This window comes from Danio rerio, chromosome 21 (assembly GCF_049306965.1).
Source record: "Danio rerio strain Tuebingen ecotype United States chromosome 21, GRCz12tu, whole genome shotgun sequence".
Lineage (NCBI taxonomy): Eukaryota > Metazoa > Chordata > Actinopteri > Cypriniformes > Danionidae > Danio > Danio rerio.
In genome coordinates, this window is record NC_133196.1 from 18,806,587 (window position 1) to 18,822,510 (window position 15,924).

The window sequence follows — 15,924 nt, forward strand, 5'->3', positions numbered from 1 at the left end:
GTGTGTAATTATCAGGCCATCTTTATCTCGGGATACCATCCGAAACCTAAGACAGGGCTGTCAACTAGTCCTGAAGTGAGCTATCATCTTCAGTGACACTAGAGAGAGCAGGGCAAGGCGACAAGATGTACCTGTGATGAGAACCGAGGGTATTCTGAGGGTCTGAGTTTATCTTTGATCACTACTGACCCCCATATGTAAGCTATGTTTTGTGTAACAGCCCGTCAGGGTACATGCCCTCCATGCGACCCTAAGAAAATAGGGGTCTAACAATATTTAACAGTATGCACTCAAGCTCGCCATCTTAATTAAAATGGGTATCACATATTCGGCTGGGATCCATTCCTCATTACTGTTGTATCTCATTAAAGTTCGGCCCTTCGGAAATGCTGGATCGGTTTTAAAACAGTTTTCTCTCCGTCTCGCTGTTTTTCCTTTCCCTATACAGTCGTCGTCTCTTCCTTAAGGCCAGGGAAAAGTCATTATTTGGAGATGTGGGAGTTGCTGTTTGCGGTTATGTAGAGATGTTCCCAAAGCCAATTAGGAAATGGATTTATTTAAACCAATTAAAATCAGCCACAGGAAGAGCGTGCATTTTTAATGCAAGAGGAGGATGTCATGGCAGGATAATGTTAACAAATCAAAAACATCCAGCAAATGTACAGTGGAATAATTTATTAACATATACAGTTTTCATTGTATAAAAATTAGACCCTTTTTTGGCTTTAAAATAAAGATCTGTTGAGAGGAAAAATCTCCCGAATGTCTTAAATTACAAAATAATTAAAGAATACTTTATGGCTTTCAAATGTTTCTCTTTCAAGTAAAGAAAGGCGTTTTAGTCATTTATGTAGCCCGCTTAAGTGATCCAGTAGTCAGTCGTGGAGACTTTTATTTAGCCCCGAGGCTTCAGTAGAAAGGAGAATCGCAGAAGATGCAGGGACCTTGGAGGATTTTCTTGATCCAGTCTGAATCTGAAAAATGAGTTTTCTGTTATTAGTAGTTTTTCTTGTTAAGCAATTATTTAAATATACTGAATATGAAATTATTCAATTAATGATCAAAATGATCAACCCTCCAGTGAAATTTGTACATACAGTGCTCAGCATACTTGATTACACCCCATTTTGAACTGGAATATTTTTTAATCTATTTCTCAGTGAATATTGACCTTATTCTAAAATGCGGAAGTGCGCCTGTTTTCGCGATGGTCTTAGAACTTCCGTTTCAGTTGCCTATGGGAGAAATGACAAGGGATAATAAACGGCAAAAAAACGGTCAAACTACTCGCTCTACAAACAAATGTTTGCATGACTATACAGACCAAGTAGAATAATATAACAAGGAAATATCAGTTTGCAACATCAAACAGCGAAACGAGCCGTTTTTAATGTCTAAAAATGAATGGAAGTGAATGAGACCGGAAGTCTCATGCCAAAAAGATTCAAATGGCAGCGCCCGCTCGTCTGCGGAGAATAAGGTCAATAGGCAACGTATTTTTGTGCATTTAAACAAAACAGATTCAATAAACAGATATATTTATTGAAATAATGTTTTAGTCACCAAACAGATATAGAAATTGAAAAATAATGCATTTAAATTAATAAAAAAATACAACCTACAAAATTTAAACAAATTAAACTAATCTAATGTATATGCACAAATATAATATTGTATAGCTTCCTATTAAAATATTAAATTAAAAATAGATCTGTGATGAGTGTACTTATATATGCTGAGCACTAATATATATATATATATATATATATATATATATATATATATATATATATATATATATATATATATATATATATATATATATATATATATATATATAAATTTATATTTATTATACTTTTTTTTCAAATACTCCCAAAGTGATGTTTAACAGAGCAAGGGCATTTTCAAAGTATGTCCTCTGATGTGTTTTTTTTTTTCTGGGGAAAGTATTATTTAATTTAGTTTGGCTGGAATAGATGCAGTTTAGCCTAAATTTACATTTACTCACATTTGACTTGCCCTTACGCCCCTCAAAACCTTTAGAATTTATGTTGAGCACAAAAGAATATACTCTGAAGTGTGTTGAAAACCAAAAAAAAAAAAAAAAAAAACTATTGACATCCATAGAATTAAATTATGAAAGTCAATATTCAAAATATATTCTTTTACACAAAACGGCAAAAAACTCAAAAAGGTTGAAGGGTGAGTAAATTGATTGCCAAGTTTTTCTTAGTATTCTTATCTGATAAGTACAAATAGCTGCTTGAAAGCTTAATTCTGATTGGCCAGTCGTTGCATTTTGAGGCGCTTTAATCCCTGACAACCATTATCAACATACCACTCATAAAATACTTCAACTCAAATTAATATTTTACACCCAATTATTTACTTATGTGGACAGTAGGCCTGCAATAAGCGGCATCATCTACATCTAGATGGTTGTGATCACAAAATAAGCCCTTTCAGGGAAATACAAGAATTCTAATAACCCCGAAGTATAGCTGGGCGATATGGCAAAAATGCAATCTCGATAATTATTTTCCATACTGAATGATACTGATATATATTTCGATATAAGTTGGTAATGCTTCCAGATTTAAAAGAGTACTCCGACAATGACTGAAGCAACAAAAATGAGAGAATCCATTAAATGGCATAACATTTTCAGCCGATACATTTTTGATGGCAGAAAATTCGATACATCTCTAAAATCAACACACTTTTAAATTCCCATTGTTGCACAGTTCTGCTGTGTGATTGGCTTCTAGATGAATATAGAGTAAAAAGTCCAGAGCTTATTTTTGTTATTGACTTAAATTTTATTGCAATTCGATAAAATGCAGTTTATCGGCCCAGCCTTACCCTGAAAAGGTTCAATATGATAACTGTCTGAATTAGGGCTGCTCAATGTATCGTTTCAGCATCGATTTCGCAATGTGATCATTTGCAAGAGTTACATCGCAGCATATGCAACGTTGAGTTTGGATTATAAATTAAAATTTGAATGTGTTTTTGAGGCATGAGGATTTTAAAAGCTCTCCAACAACAAAAAAAAAATTTGTAAAGTTAATAAATATTATTTATTATTTAATAAAAGACTACGCAGTATTATTTTACATGTGATTATTATAATTATTGTACCCGAATACAGTTAGACTCCATGTTTATTTCATTCATATTTTTTCTCTATTGTATTTATCTATGACTGAATATTGTTTTATATATATATATATATATTTTATGCATAATTCATTCCCTTACAGAATCATCCCATTCAAAACTATAAATTATTTCCAAATAAAGATATTGACGTCATCTGGTTAAATTGCATTCATAACGCAATATATGTCGCAGAACAAAATATTGCAATGTACGATTTTTACAATATCGTGCAGCCCTAGTCTGAATATACATTACCCAGGACACAATATTATACTGTACACAACTTATATTCAGCATCCACCCGTTTAATCCCTCACCAATAATAGCACCAAAAAGTGCATGTGAGTGTTTAAAACCATCTACCTGCCAGTCAGAATAGAGTTGGAACAGCCAAAAAAGACATGTAATTAACATATTTTCATATCGAATTGGTACATTTGACATCCTGAGCTTGCATTGCTGTGGGGCAGCAGAGTTTTTGTTTTGTGTGTGTGCGTATTAGAGAAAGTCTAAGTGTGCGGTGCGGTGTGTTTCTGAATGGAGATATGATACAGCATTATGGCTCACCCTCAGGCTCTGCTACTGAGGCAATACTGTCCTGCAATAGACAGCGGCGGTATGTCACACCCTGACAGGCCTGATATGACAGCGCACACCTTGGGGAGGAAGAAGGAAAGAGAAAGAAAGAGGGAAAGAGACAGTGAGACACATGAACAGAAACGGCAGGGGAAGGTTTAGATCAGTACTTGGCAGAAATCAGAATGACAGCAATGAAGCAACTGTTTCCCTGATATACCATTAGGGGCAGTAATCTCCTTTCAGTCAGCCCAACGGATGAAATGTCACACATGGGGCTCAAAAATGGGTAAATCGGCTCAAAATCTATTCAGCACCTACATATAGTACAGATTTTATACCATGTCAAATTTACTTTATATTATTGACAGATTTTGGAGGATTTAAAAAAATGATATTTGCACATTAATCTGGGAATACAAAAATATTGTAAAAGCCAAAACAAGAGCCCACCAGATTTTTCTATTATTATGAAGGATTATGTGCTGTGAAGTGGTGTGAATTAAACCTAGCAATACACAATATCTAAATTAATCTGTTCATTAAAATGCACAGGCTGTGTCAGTTATGAGCCAAGAACAGTGCAACAGCAAAATACTTGGCATTGCAAAATACGTGTTATTAAAGCAGCTGTAAGAGACAAGTAAAATGATTACATTTGCATGTCTAAATAGGGACAATGCAAGACTGTGCGCTTTATGAAATGGATCTTTTTTTGTTAACAGTTTAAGAATTAATTTGATACAGCAAAAGCTTTTACTTTTCATTATATACAGTTAACATTATACAAGTTAAACTGAAGACTTTAAGACCATTATGAATGCAATTTTAGACTCATAAAGGGCTAAAAGCTGAGGAATTTTTTTTAATTGCACAGTTGGTAAAGATTTTTATTTGCCCTATGAAAAATAATCATAATTTAATACAATTAATTTTAAAATAATAATTTAATAATAAAAAAAATTATAGTTTTGATATTGCTTAGCAAAGATGGCACGGTGGCACTGGTTCTGAGCCTAAGTCTAACGACATGCTCTATAGGGGAATTTAATAAGCTAAATTGGCCGTAGTGTATGTGTGAATGCAATTGTGTATGGGTTTCCCAGTGTTGAGTAGCGACTGGAAGGGCATCTGCAGCATAAAAAACATATGCTGGATAAGTTAATAGTTCATTTCGCTGTGGCGACCCAATTAATAAATAAACTAAGCCAAGAAAAAAAAAATGAATGAATTTCTTAGCAAAATATTTAAAGTATTGTGTAAAAACAAGCAAGCTCTGCTTGAGTCCATACACTTTTTCTTCAGCAAACTTTCTTTAAAATAAAAAAAGTAAACAAATGTTTTAAAAACTATAATAATCGAACTCTACTCACAACAATCTGTCCAGGTCGGTGTCCTCAGCAGTAAAAACATGAAGCACTTTTAAACAAATGTTAATTGTAAGGAAAATAATTAATGCAAAAAACAGAAATGTGCGCACATCTAGAAAAATCTTGAAGGCAGGTGCACGATCAAAAAACAAACATAAGTAGCAAAAGATTCAAAGTAAATCGGCACACTGCCACTTTAGCTCTCAAAAAATTTTATTTAGTCAAAATTACAAAAACACTACCTTTCGACCGACATGGTCTTCATCAGGTGGAGACCTGATGAAGACCATGTCGGTCGAAAGGTAGTGTTTTTGTAATTTTGACTAAATAAAATTTTTTGAGAGCTAAAGTGGCAGTGTGCCGATTTACTTTGAATCTTTTGCTACTTAAGGAAAATAATTAAACCATTATCTATTGAGATGAATTGTTGTATGGGTGTTGGCCAGACTGGGTAGCAATACATGAACAAAGGACACTAGGACCGGTTTTAAAAAGATTTTAAAAGACCTACAAGACTATATTTCAGCAAATTTAAGATTTTTTAAGGCCTAAAATTTTGATTTTGAGATTTAAGACATTTTAAGACTTTTTATGACCCTGCAGACACCCTGAAAAAATAAATGAAAAATTTATTTTATATTCATAAAAGGCATTGACTGCACTTGTCCATTGTTTTAAATGATGTTTAATTCCTTACATTTAAACAACGATTTTCTGGATACAAGGGCTTTACACATTTTTGAAGGAATCTCCTCATCCACCACCTGTGTGCAGCATCCGTATGGATGACGTGACGGCAGCCATATTGCACCAGACCACACACCAGCTGATTGGTGGAGAGGAGACAGAGTGATAAAGCCAATTATGATATGTGGATGGTTAGGAAGCCATGATAAACAGAGGCCAGCAAATTTGGCCACGAAGCTGGGGTTAAACCCCTACTCTTTTTCGAAGAAAATCCTGTGATTTTTAATGACCACAGAGAGCCAGAACCTCGGTTTAACATCTCATCCGAAAGACAGCGCTCAGGGCATCATCAGTATACTGGGACGTTAGGACGCACACAGACTGCAGGTTGAGCACCCCTGCTGGCCTCACTAACACTACTTCTGGCAGTAACCTTGCTGAGTCCGAGTCTGAGGCAGCCCTGCTTAGTTGATTTTATACATTAAAATTAATAAAATAATCGGTCATATCAATGTTTATTATATTTTAAATGAATTACTATTAAATCCTTATCATTATACCACATATATAGCATGATATATTAGCTGTACCTGAGCCACCTGTGTCCATTCTTGCACTCTGCCCGCTTGCAGTCGGTGAAGGGCAGAATTTCTTTACAGAGAGCGCAATACTCTGGAAATGTCTGTTTATTCATCTTATTCATGATATGACCTATCAGCACCTGTAAAGGTCAAACATCAAATAATAGTAAAAAAACATACAGTGTAAGATATTATTTCGAAAAAAATAATAATTCACAGCATGAATCACTTCATTTTCAGATTTAATATTTACATCTACGTTTTTATGCCTTAACCATCCAATTTGCATTCTTAAAACACACACACACAAACCTAAATTTATAATCAACTTTAAGCCAAATAAATATTTGTTTCAGTGGACGATGAGAAAGGGATTCACCTTGGCTGCCCTGTCTTCATTAGCAGGGTCATTTGTGAGGAAGTCACACACACCTTTAGTGGGTACACGTGTGTTTTGAGTGACACAGGTGTGCAGATACACCTCGCCCAGCACCTTCTTCATGTTCTCCCGGATCAGATGGGACTCCACAGCTTCGATCCTGCTGCCAATCTCTTTCATTCTCTCCTCTCTTTCCCTAATTTCTGCATCCCCCTGTCTGTCCTCCATCATCTCATCTTCATCACCTCCACCCCCTTCATCACCATCACCAACTAAACTCTGACCACTTCTTCGCCTTGGCTGCCACAGAGCCTCTGAAGGAGTTTTCTGCATGGACTTGTGGAGCGTTCTGAGAAAGAAAAGCTTAAGACGCCACAGGTAAGTGGACCCTGAGGTTTGCAGCTTCTCTTCTAGATTATTCTCGTAGGCCGAAGGGATGCTTTTGTCTTTTAGTATCCGCCATCGTAACAAATCCAGCAAATCAGAGTTTCTAAAGAGACAGTGAGCATCAAGCATCTTAGCTGCCGCTTCATCTGGAGTCTTAAAGGTGATGAACTGTACCTGGTAGTTGAGAGCGACAGGATGGAAGCCATTGTTCATACCCTCATTGGAGAGAACAGCCAAGTAGGCACTGTTTGGACTGATTGATATACCGTGTATCCGTCGACCCGCGACTCCTTCAGGCAGAACAATCTCTTCTTGCTTGAACTCGACAGCTAGGTCTGTGAAAACAGTCGTTAGCTTCTTAACCTTCCCATCTAGTGAGCATGTTAAAACAGTCCCATTATTGTGGCAAGCCGTCATGGATATGATAGGGGTGGAATGAAGACCCGTGATGTGGGAATTGTGAACATTCAGACCAGCTTTGGAGATCAGCAGTAAGCACCAGAAGATATACGGACCACGTGCCGCAACCACTAAACTGCAGTTGCATTTCTGGTGCGGATGGAAGAGTGTGATGCATTTGATGTTGTGGACAGGAATCTGGTCGCTCTCCTGCCACAAAACCACAGGCTGCCTGAGGGTGAAGTAACCCTTCACTGCCTTAATGTTGACTGGGAGGATCTTTACAGGTCCTACGGAGCTCCCTATGATCAGTCCGCTCATTTTCCGCCCACTGTGCTCATATTGCCACCAGGTGAGCGCGCTTGGTGACGACACACCAGATTTGATGGTGCTGCATGACACCACTGATTCCTTTCCGTTTAGGGGCAAGCTGAACTGCCACACCACCACGTCTCCATTCTCCATGAGTACAGCTAGAAGAACTGTGTTGATATCTTTATGAGCGTTATCGCTCTGAACTTGCTGCATACTGCACAAACTGGACCACTCCATGCGCACTGGTGTCTGCATACGAAACCGACGCTGCAGTTCATCGAAGTCTTTAAAGGAGACCGGTGGTGTGCCATCATTCTGAGCGGAGTATTTCCTGGTTTTTAACATTTCGCCATATAGTTCTGTAAGGTCCAGCAGTAGCGTCCACTGCAGTTGCAAGTGACTGCTGTGGATTGTGAGACGATTGTCCAGTGTTAGGAAAGCAAGAAGGCAGCGGCCGAGTTTGTCACAGCCTAACGGTGACCAACTAGTGTACTTGACGCCATGGAGAGGTCCACATTGAGGATTGATGACTCGGTCTATCATGATCATTTGGCTTACTACTGGGTCTTTACTATTGGCAAAGCTTTCTTTAACAGCCCTCACATCTTTTTCTGAGCCCACCTGTGGAAAAAAAAAAACTTAACATTAGGGGTGTGCGATTAATCAAAGTCGAATCGCAATCGCGATTTGAAATGTTGCGATTAGCGCAAGAATCTGCGATATATAATATGCATTTTTTAATTCCCACCACGCAGAGCAAATGTGTGCATGGCATCTGTGTGTGACATGTGTCTTAGGGCGTACTCACACTATGTACAGTTGCCTTAAATCGGGCAAAAGTACGCTTGTCCCCCCTCCCGTCTCGCCTGACGTCCCACACTCATATTGCATTCGGGCCTGAGCACGCTTACCTAATCGATGATGCGCAGTTTAGTTAGTGCTCTCTCGCTCAGCACAGTGGAAATTTCTTTATATCCTTTTGTTTGAGATGCAGTAACAAGCGGTCAAGTATTTCCCTGAACAGATCAGCCACTTTTGATGCTCATAAACAATCGTAAAGTCCTCGTGCTGCAGGAATTAGGAGGTTTGCTGAAGGTGCAGCTGTCGCGCAGTGAGGGGTTTGCATCTTTAATAATCTACAACAGTTTGAGTTCATTAAACAGTAAGAATGATTAATAAATCCATATGAAACAGTCCCTTAAAAGTCAAGTCTCGTCTTCAGTTTCGGGCTCATGCGCGCTTTGCACGCACAATACAAGCGTACCGCCCAAGTGAACCGCACTTTGGCACACCTCTTCTAACCGGGCCAGGACCGACCAACCAATTCAGAGCACTCACACTTCTCAAACAATCCAGGAAACTGGCCTGGGCGCGGTTCGGATAGCTTAGTATGAGTACGCATAGTATGATTCACGGCTCCTGATGCAGATATGCGCGTCGTATGGAGTGACTGACTAATGTAATGTACTATACAAATATAATTTGCCATTTAATTTTCATAAGACAGTTATATAGATGCAGTAGTTGCAGAATTTTAAAGCAGTTAAATGATTTAAATGCTTCTTATTGGATATTACGTCATTCAGTGCGACTATACACATGACTTTACGGAGAGCTTACAATCTACCAATTACGGTATGGTTTAAGAACATGTCTACAAATTTAGTTACAAACTAGCTAGTAGTTACAAAGCCCCAAGTGTGGACTTTACCTTTAAGAGAAGAAAGAACTAAAGGACAGCTGATGCAGCCCTACCCAGAAGATAACTAATGCCATAACACAACACCTCGCTAAAGACATGGTTCCTTTTAATGCAGTGACCAAAGAGGGATTTAAAAAAACTCATCTAAATGCAAAATAGGTCATATACACTTAAATTAGTTTGCTGAGTGTTCTGTATTTTTAGAACTATTATTTTTTGTTTGTATAATAAGCTACACTATATCCCTAATTTGAGTTCAACTTGTTTACAGAAAGGTAAGGTCGTTTTATTTGTGCTTTCTGTTTGCTCTATGGAAAAATGTGCCTCATTTCTGAATATTTAAAAACAAATATGAATAAAAGTTTAAGTTAACATTTTTTCAGTTCATTTTTTTTAACTAACACTCATTGCATTTTAGTAGTAAGAAGCTACGATATAAAATTAAATCGAAATCGCAATATCTGTAAAAAAAATTAATAGAAAAAATATTGCAAATAGATAATTTCCCCAAATTGCACAGCCCCACTTTATATAAGTTGTGAACAAAGGACAGCACAGTGGCTCAGTGTTTACCACTGTCACCTCACAGCAAGAAGGTTGTCCTGGCTGGGCTGGTTGGTACAGTATGTCTGTGGGGAGTTTCTCCCAGTGTTTGTGTGGGTCTCTGGGTGCTCCGGTTTCCCCCAAAGTCCAAACACATGTGCCCACATGCGGTATGAGTGACTTGGGTAAACTAAATTGGCTTTAGTGTATTAGTGTGTGTGTGTGTGTGTGTGTGTGTGTGTGTGTGTGTGTGTGTGTGTGTGTGTGTGTGTGTGTGTGTGTGTGAGTATGTGTGTGTGTGAATGTCAGAGTGTATGGGTGTTTCCCAGAACTGGATAGCGGCTAAAAGGGCATCTGCTATGTAAAACAAATGCTGGAATAGTTGACAGTTCATTCCGCTGTGAAGACCCCTGATAAATAAGGAACGAATGAACGTCACAGTTTTTAGCTTTATATCAGGAAATAAGTTAATTTAATTTTTATTAATTAACATAACTATTTAAAGTGTCAACAATTTAAACCTTTTTATCATAAAATATGTAAATAAGGGGATGAAAAATATATTTTCTTTTAGCCTATAAGAAGCCTATTTTTAGTTTTCACACATATGGAGCCAAAGGTAACCAAATAGATCAACTGCATTTATTTGATGTCCGACAGGTACTAAAGGTACTAAAAATATTACTTTAAATATTAAAACTTAAAAGCGGCTCAATAAAACAAAGTCTTATTTTTAACTATTGTCAAAAACAGAGTTAAATACAGTAGATTAACTCATTTTAAGATATACTTTAATCGCAAGCATTACAACCTGATTTGTAAAAAAAAAATCGTATTTAATAAATTAAAAACAGTTGATGGATTTTCCACATTATGGTCAGCTATAAATAGAAGTGCAGATTGTCTTTACTTGATGGGAGCATTTTTTCATGTCTGGTATAAATAGTAGCATGCCCAAAGCTGTTTAATGTCATTTTCCCCTTTGGAAGACACTGTCTGTGTTAAAGCTCAAGTAAAAAGAAGCATTTAAAATACATGTCATGATACAGATTCAACTGCGTCCTTGATACATATAATATTTAAAACGCCTATCATTAATTAAGATCGCTCTGTCCCATAAATCATGATCACAGAACACATAAATATGTTAGTGGTCACAACTATGACCCGTGGGGAAACATAGAGCCCCATTTTGAAAAGATGTGGAGGAAAAAAATAAATAAATCACTGACTGACTAAAAATACAATACAGCTGATCTCCAGTAATGTTGCATTACATTCAAACAGGCAGACAAAAATTTAATGCATTTGATCTTGAATAGCCAAAGCCCACAACTAACTTAACATTTTAAAATAATGTCACTTTATGATTGCATATTTCTATTGTATTAGCTTAATTTATGCGTAGTTAGTATGATGAAATTGTCATGAAAAGTAAAATAAAAAAGTGTACAGTTGAAAATCAGAATTAAAACAATAATCGTCCACACCATTAACGCTTATTTTAAAGATCTTAAGCTGTCATGTCACGTCAAACGTGGCTTAAGCTTTGGCAACAAATTCAAAACAAGTGATGATACCATGAAGCGAGGAGAAGTCGCGCGCGCGCAGTGAAGTATTTACCTTGAGTTCACATGTGGTGGTGGGGACGGGGATGTGAGTGCGATGCAGCACCAGGTTTTGACTGAGACTGTGTATGTCACACACCAGCTCCATCAGAGACACGCTGTTCGTGTTGCAGGCCGCCAGTCTGTGATCTTCTGCCCACGACAGCGGCTCCACACCGCTAACCGGACTCAACAATTTAATCGCAGGATCCCGCAGCACTATTGGTCCCTGTCCCGCCCAAAAATCATCCTCCGGTCCTGACGGGGCTTCAGACGCGGTCCCTGCTTTCTCTGAAGAACTGTTTGAGCATAATGCCGCCATTTTTTCTGTATAAAAATAAAGCACGTCTCCAGGAAGTTACGGTGCCGGAGGAGGAGGGATTTCACGAGCGCAGCATGACCTGGGTTGCCAGATTGACATCAATTACGTTGTAAATTGTACGGTTGTAATTCTTAATATAATCCATAATAATACAATATTATATATAACGATGTATTTTTTTTCTCTAGACTATCAAAAAAAAATAGCTTAAAGGGGCTTATATTTTTTATTTTAAACATTTGACCTTAAAATGGTGTTTAAAAAATTAAAAACTGCTTTTATTCTTGCTGAAATAAAACAAGACTTTCTCCAGAAGAAAAAATATAATCAGACATACTGTGAACATTTCTTTTCTCAGTTAAAAATCATTTGGGAAATATTTCAAAAAAGAAAAAAATCAAATCTATCTATCTATCTATCTATCTATCTATCTATCTATCTATCTATCTATCTATCTATCTATCTATCTATCTATCTATCTATCTATCTATCTATCTATATATATATATATATATATATATATATATATATATATATATATATATATATATACACAAACACAAAAACAACAGTTCTGTCTGGTTCTTGAATCTGATTGGCTGATAGCCGTGATATATTTAAGTAATATCAGCACCCGTATAGCCTCTTTACCTTTTGTGTATTACTCCGCCCACATACAACCAGCAAAAAACAGACGCTACAAGTTTAAAAGATGCTTGCTCAGCTGTTTAACTGTCAGCTAATTATTTGAATCCAATGCGGAAGTAGTTCCTCATACAAAAGAGTTTTTGAGACTCTCCATGTTTGATTTTGCTTTTATATACACAATTATGCCATCAAACTGTTGTATAAACACAATGTCACACGAGTAGCAGTGCGATATGGCTGTATATCGGCACTGGTGGGGGCACTAAGGCAACAATGCACAATGCAAGCCTCCCACCAGTGCCAATATACAGCCACATCGCACTGCTACTCGTTTGATATTGCTCATATATATATATATATATATATATATATATATATATATATATATATATATATATATATATATATATATATATATATATATATATATATATATATGGCGACGCAGTGGCAGAGTAAGTAGTGCTGTCGACTCACAGCAAGAAGGTCGCTGGTTCAAGTCTCGGCTGGATCAGTTGGTGTTTCTGTGTGGAATATACATGTTGTTCCCGTGGATTTCCTCTGGGTGTTCTGGTTCCCCCACTGTCCAAAGACATGCTGTACAGGTGAATTTGGTAGGCTAAATTGTGCGTAGTGATGTTTCCCAGTGGTGGGTTGCAGCTGGAAGGGCATCTGCTGCATATGCTGGATAAATTGGTAGATCATTCCGCTGTGGCGACCCCAGATTAAGAGGTCTAAATAAAGAGACTAAGCTGAAAAGATAAAGAGACTAAGCTGAAAAGAAAGAAAGAAAACAAATGAATGAATAAATAAATATATATATATATATATATATAAATATATATATATATATATATATATATATATATATATATATATATATATATATATATATATATATATATATATATATAATTTTTTTATTATTAACTGCATTAGATAAGGATTGTATTTCTCTGCCTAAGCCACAATTAATGCTCAAATACCTATGTTGCTACACGATAAATCACACCAGGGTCAACACTAAATCTCATAACTAAATATATTACTTTTGAAATCACACACAAGCACACATAAATATTACACTTTAGCTAAAATATTTCAATTAAAATAAACTGACTATAAATAATATAAACAAAAGCACAATAGTTACTCAAGTTATAAAACTAACACTGATGCTCTCTGCATTTGTGTTATTGTAATGGATTTAATACTGTATCTAATTTTAGTTGCTAATGATGATTCTACATTACCACAAATCAAAAACTGCATGTTGTGGTAAAGTGGAATCATCATTAAATGGGATACAATAAAACGAAATGAAGATTAAAATGAAACGAAAGAACATAGTGAGTGTTAATGATCATAAAATAGTAAAGTGAAAAGAATAAATGGCTTTAATTCATAGCAAATAAATATAAAATTATTTTTTTTCCAATAGTTTGATGCTTTTGGTTGGGTTTACACACCCAGATATTTAGTGGTGTTGAATTGGACGCACTTTTCTATAAATCATATTTATTGCAAACATTTTAAAATATTGTATCAAAGTTTGAGTTGCAATTAAATAAACACTTGAAGTGCAGATGTTAAAAGCATCATTACATATGTTAAAACGTAATCATTTAAAATAAATTGTGTTGTGAACATTGGGCAGCGAGCCAGTCTCAGCTGTGCTAAGTGTTTAAATTACATATGCCATTCTAAATTGTGAAGCATTTGTCATTTGATAAGCTGGCATAATCCATCAGCTGAAAGCTCAGACACTATTCATCTGATGTCAGAGGGACAGGAGAAGGATCATTAATTGGCAGGAGCATATGAGATCGGTCAGGAGCCCTAACTGTGTGACCAAGTTGGAGGATATGTGTAATTAACAGCCACATGCTTTGATACGTCTAGTATTCCTACCTGGAAAGGACTTTTAAAAAGCAATGCGTCCTGTCTCCTTTCTGAATGCAAGTCTTTGGCAAGACTCCATTCGCAAGACGTAAAGTAACTGAGTTGTCAAAAGTATTTAGCAATGCAGAAGGTTTCCTTTGTAATAAAACAAATCGGTACAAATCTATGAAACAAACATGTAATTGTGGCTCTAACATTTTACTCTTCCCTCCATCTATCTGTCATTTGTTTCAATAATACTTTGAATGTCGGGCCTTTGTGTATTTCAGTCTTAATGAAGCATGTATAATATGAATATTTCAGTGACCTGCTGTGCATGATTTTCTGGGTTTTGACACAGGGGTTTCGACACCGGTTTGTGGGATTGTTGGATTAATCATTCATCTGCACTTGTCTCTTATATTCACTTCATGCATTTAAGCAGGTCTAGTCCTACTGGGTTGCGTGGTGTATCAGAACACAACACGTCTCATCTGGTTTGTTCCTGGCTGATTGGATGCGTTGTCTTGCTTTCGGAAAAACAGTGTGAGATTTGCTTTCGCCTAAATGCACTTGGTAAGATGCTGTAATATTATTACAATCTACAGATAGGATTTTAAGTTGTTTCTTCTCTTTTCTTTCCTCAATTAGAATCATTTTCTTCCATTAAGACATGTGCATCAGGATATCTTCCATCCATTCCATATCTGTTTTCAAACAAAAGAAGGAAAACTAAGAAAAAGTTGCTCACAAAAAAAAGAGTTTTTTGTTTTTCGGTTAAGGGTGGGAAACAAGATTAGCGACTTTAAAATACATTATACATTTGTAGGCGGTGCTAAAACGCTCCTTTTTCTCTGATTGGTCAACCAAATCTGAGCTTGTGACATCATCCTCAAAATAATAGTCGTCTGCAATCAGCACCCAGGCTTTTAATTATATATATATATATATATATATATATATATATATATATATATATATATATATATATATATATATATATATATATATATATTTATTTATATATTTATATATATTTATATATATGTAAGTTTTCATATTGTATCATTTGATCAGGTAGCAGGCTTACATTAATTGTGTATGCATAAATTTATAAAAAAAAATGTAAATTAGCAGTAAAATTACACATTTGTCATTAAAATAAACCATAGTTTGCTGCCAAAGTCTCGCTGTTGTGCACCTGATGAAGATAGCCATCTGAGCAGATCCTGGTTTGAATGATTGCTTCCGAGCAAGGCCTATATAATAATAATAATAATAATAATAATAATAATAATCATAATCATAATAATAATAATAATAATATGCCTATAGTTTGCCAACAAACTTCTTTCTGCCGTG

The 15,924-nt window shown here is 36.1% G+C and overlaps 1 protein-coding gene and 1 long non-coding RNA gene across 3 annotated transcripts in view; one reads left to right on the plus strand and one right to left on the minus strand.

Moving 5' to 3' along the window:
- LOC137490590 (uncharacterized) overlaps positions 1-15,924 on the plus strand; it is a 131,487-nt gene that overhangs the window by 66,670 nt on the left and 48,893 nt on the right. The window lies entirely within an intron of this gene.
- gtf3c4 (general transcription factor IIIC, polypeptide 4) lies at positions 661-12,065 on the minus strand. Its single transcript, XM_691843.10, has 5 exons — positions 11,728-12,065; positions 6,759-8,480; positions 6,389-6,519; positions 3,733-3,821; positions 661-974 (listed from the first exon to the last, which is right to left on the minus strand). Exons 1-5 carry the CDS (start codon positions 12,031-12,033, stop codon positions 910-912), a joined length of 2,313 nt encoding a protein of 770 aa, XP_696935.2. The 5' UTR covers positions 12,034-12,065; the 3' UTR covers positions 661-909.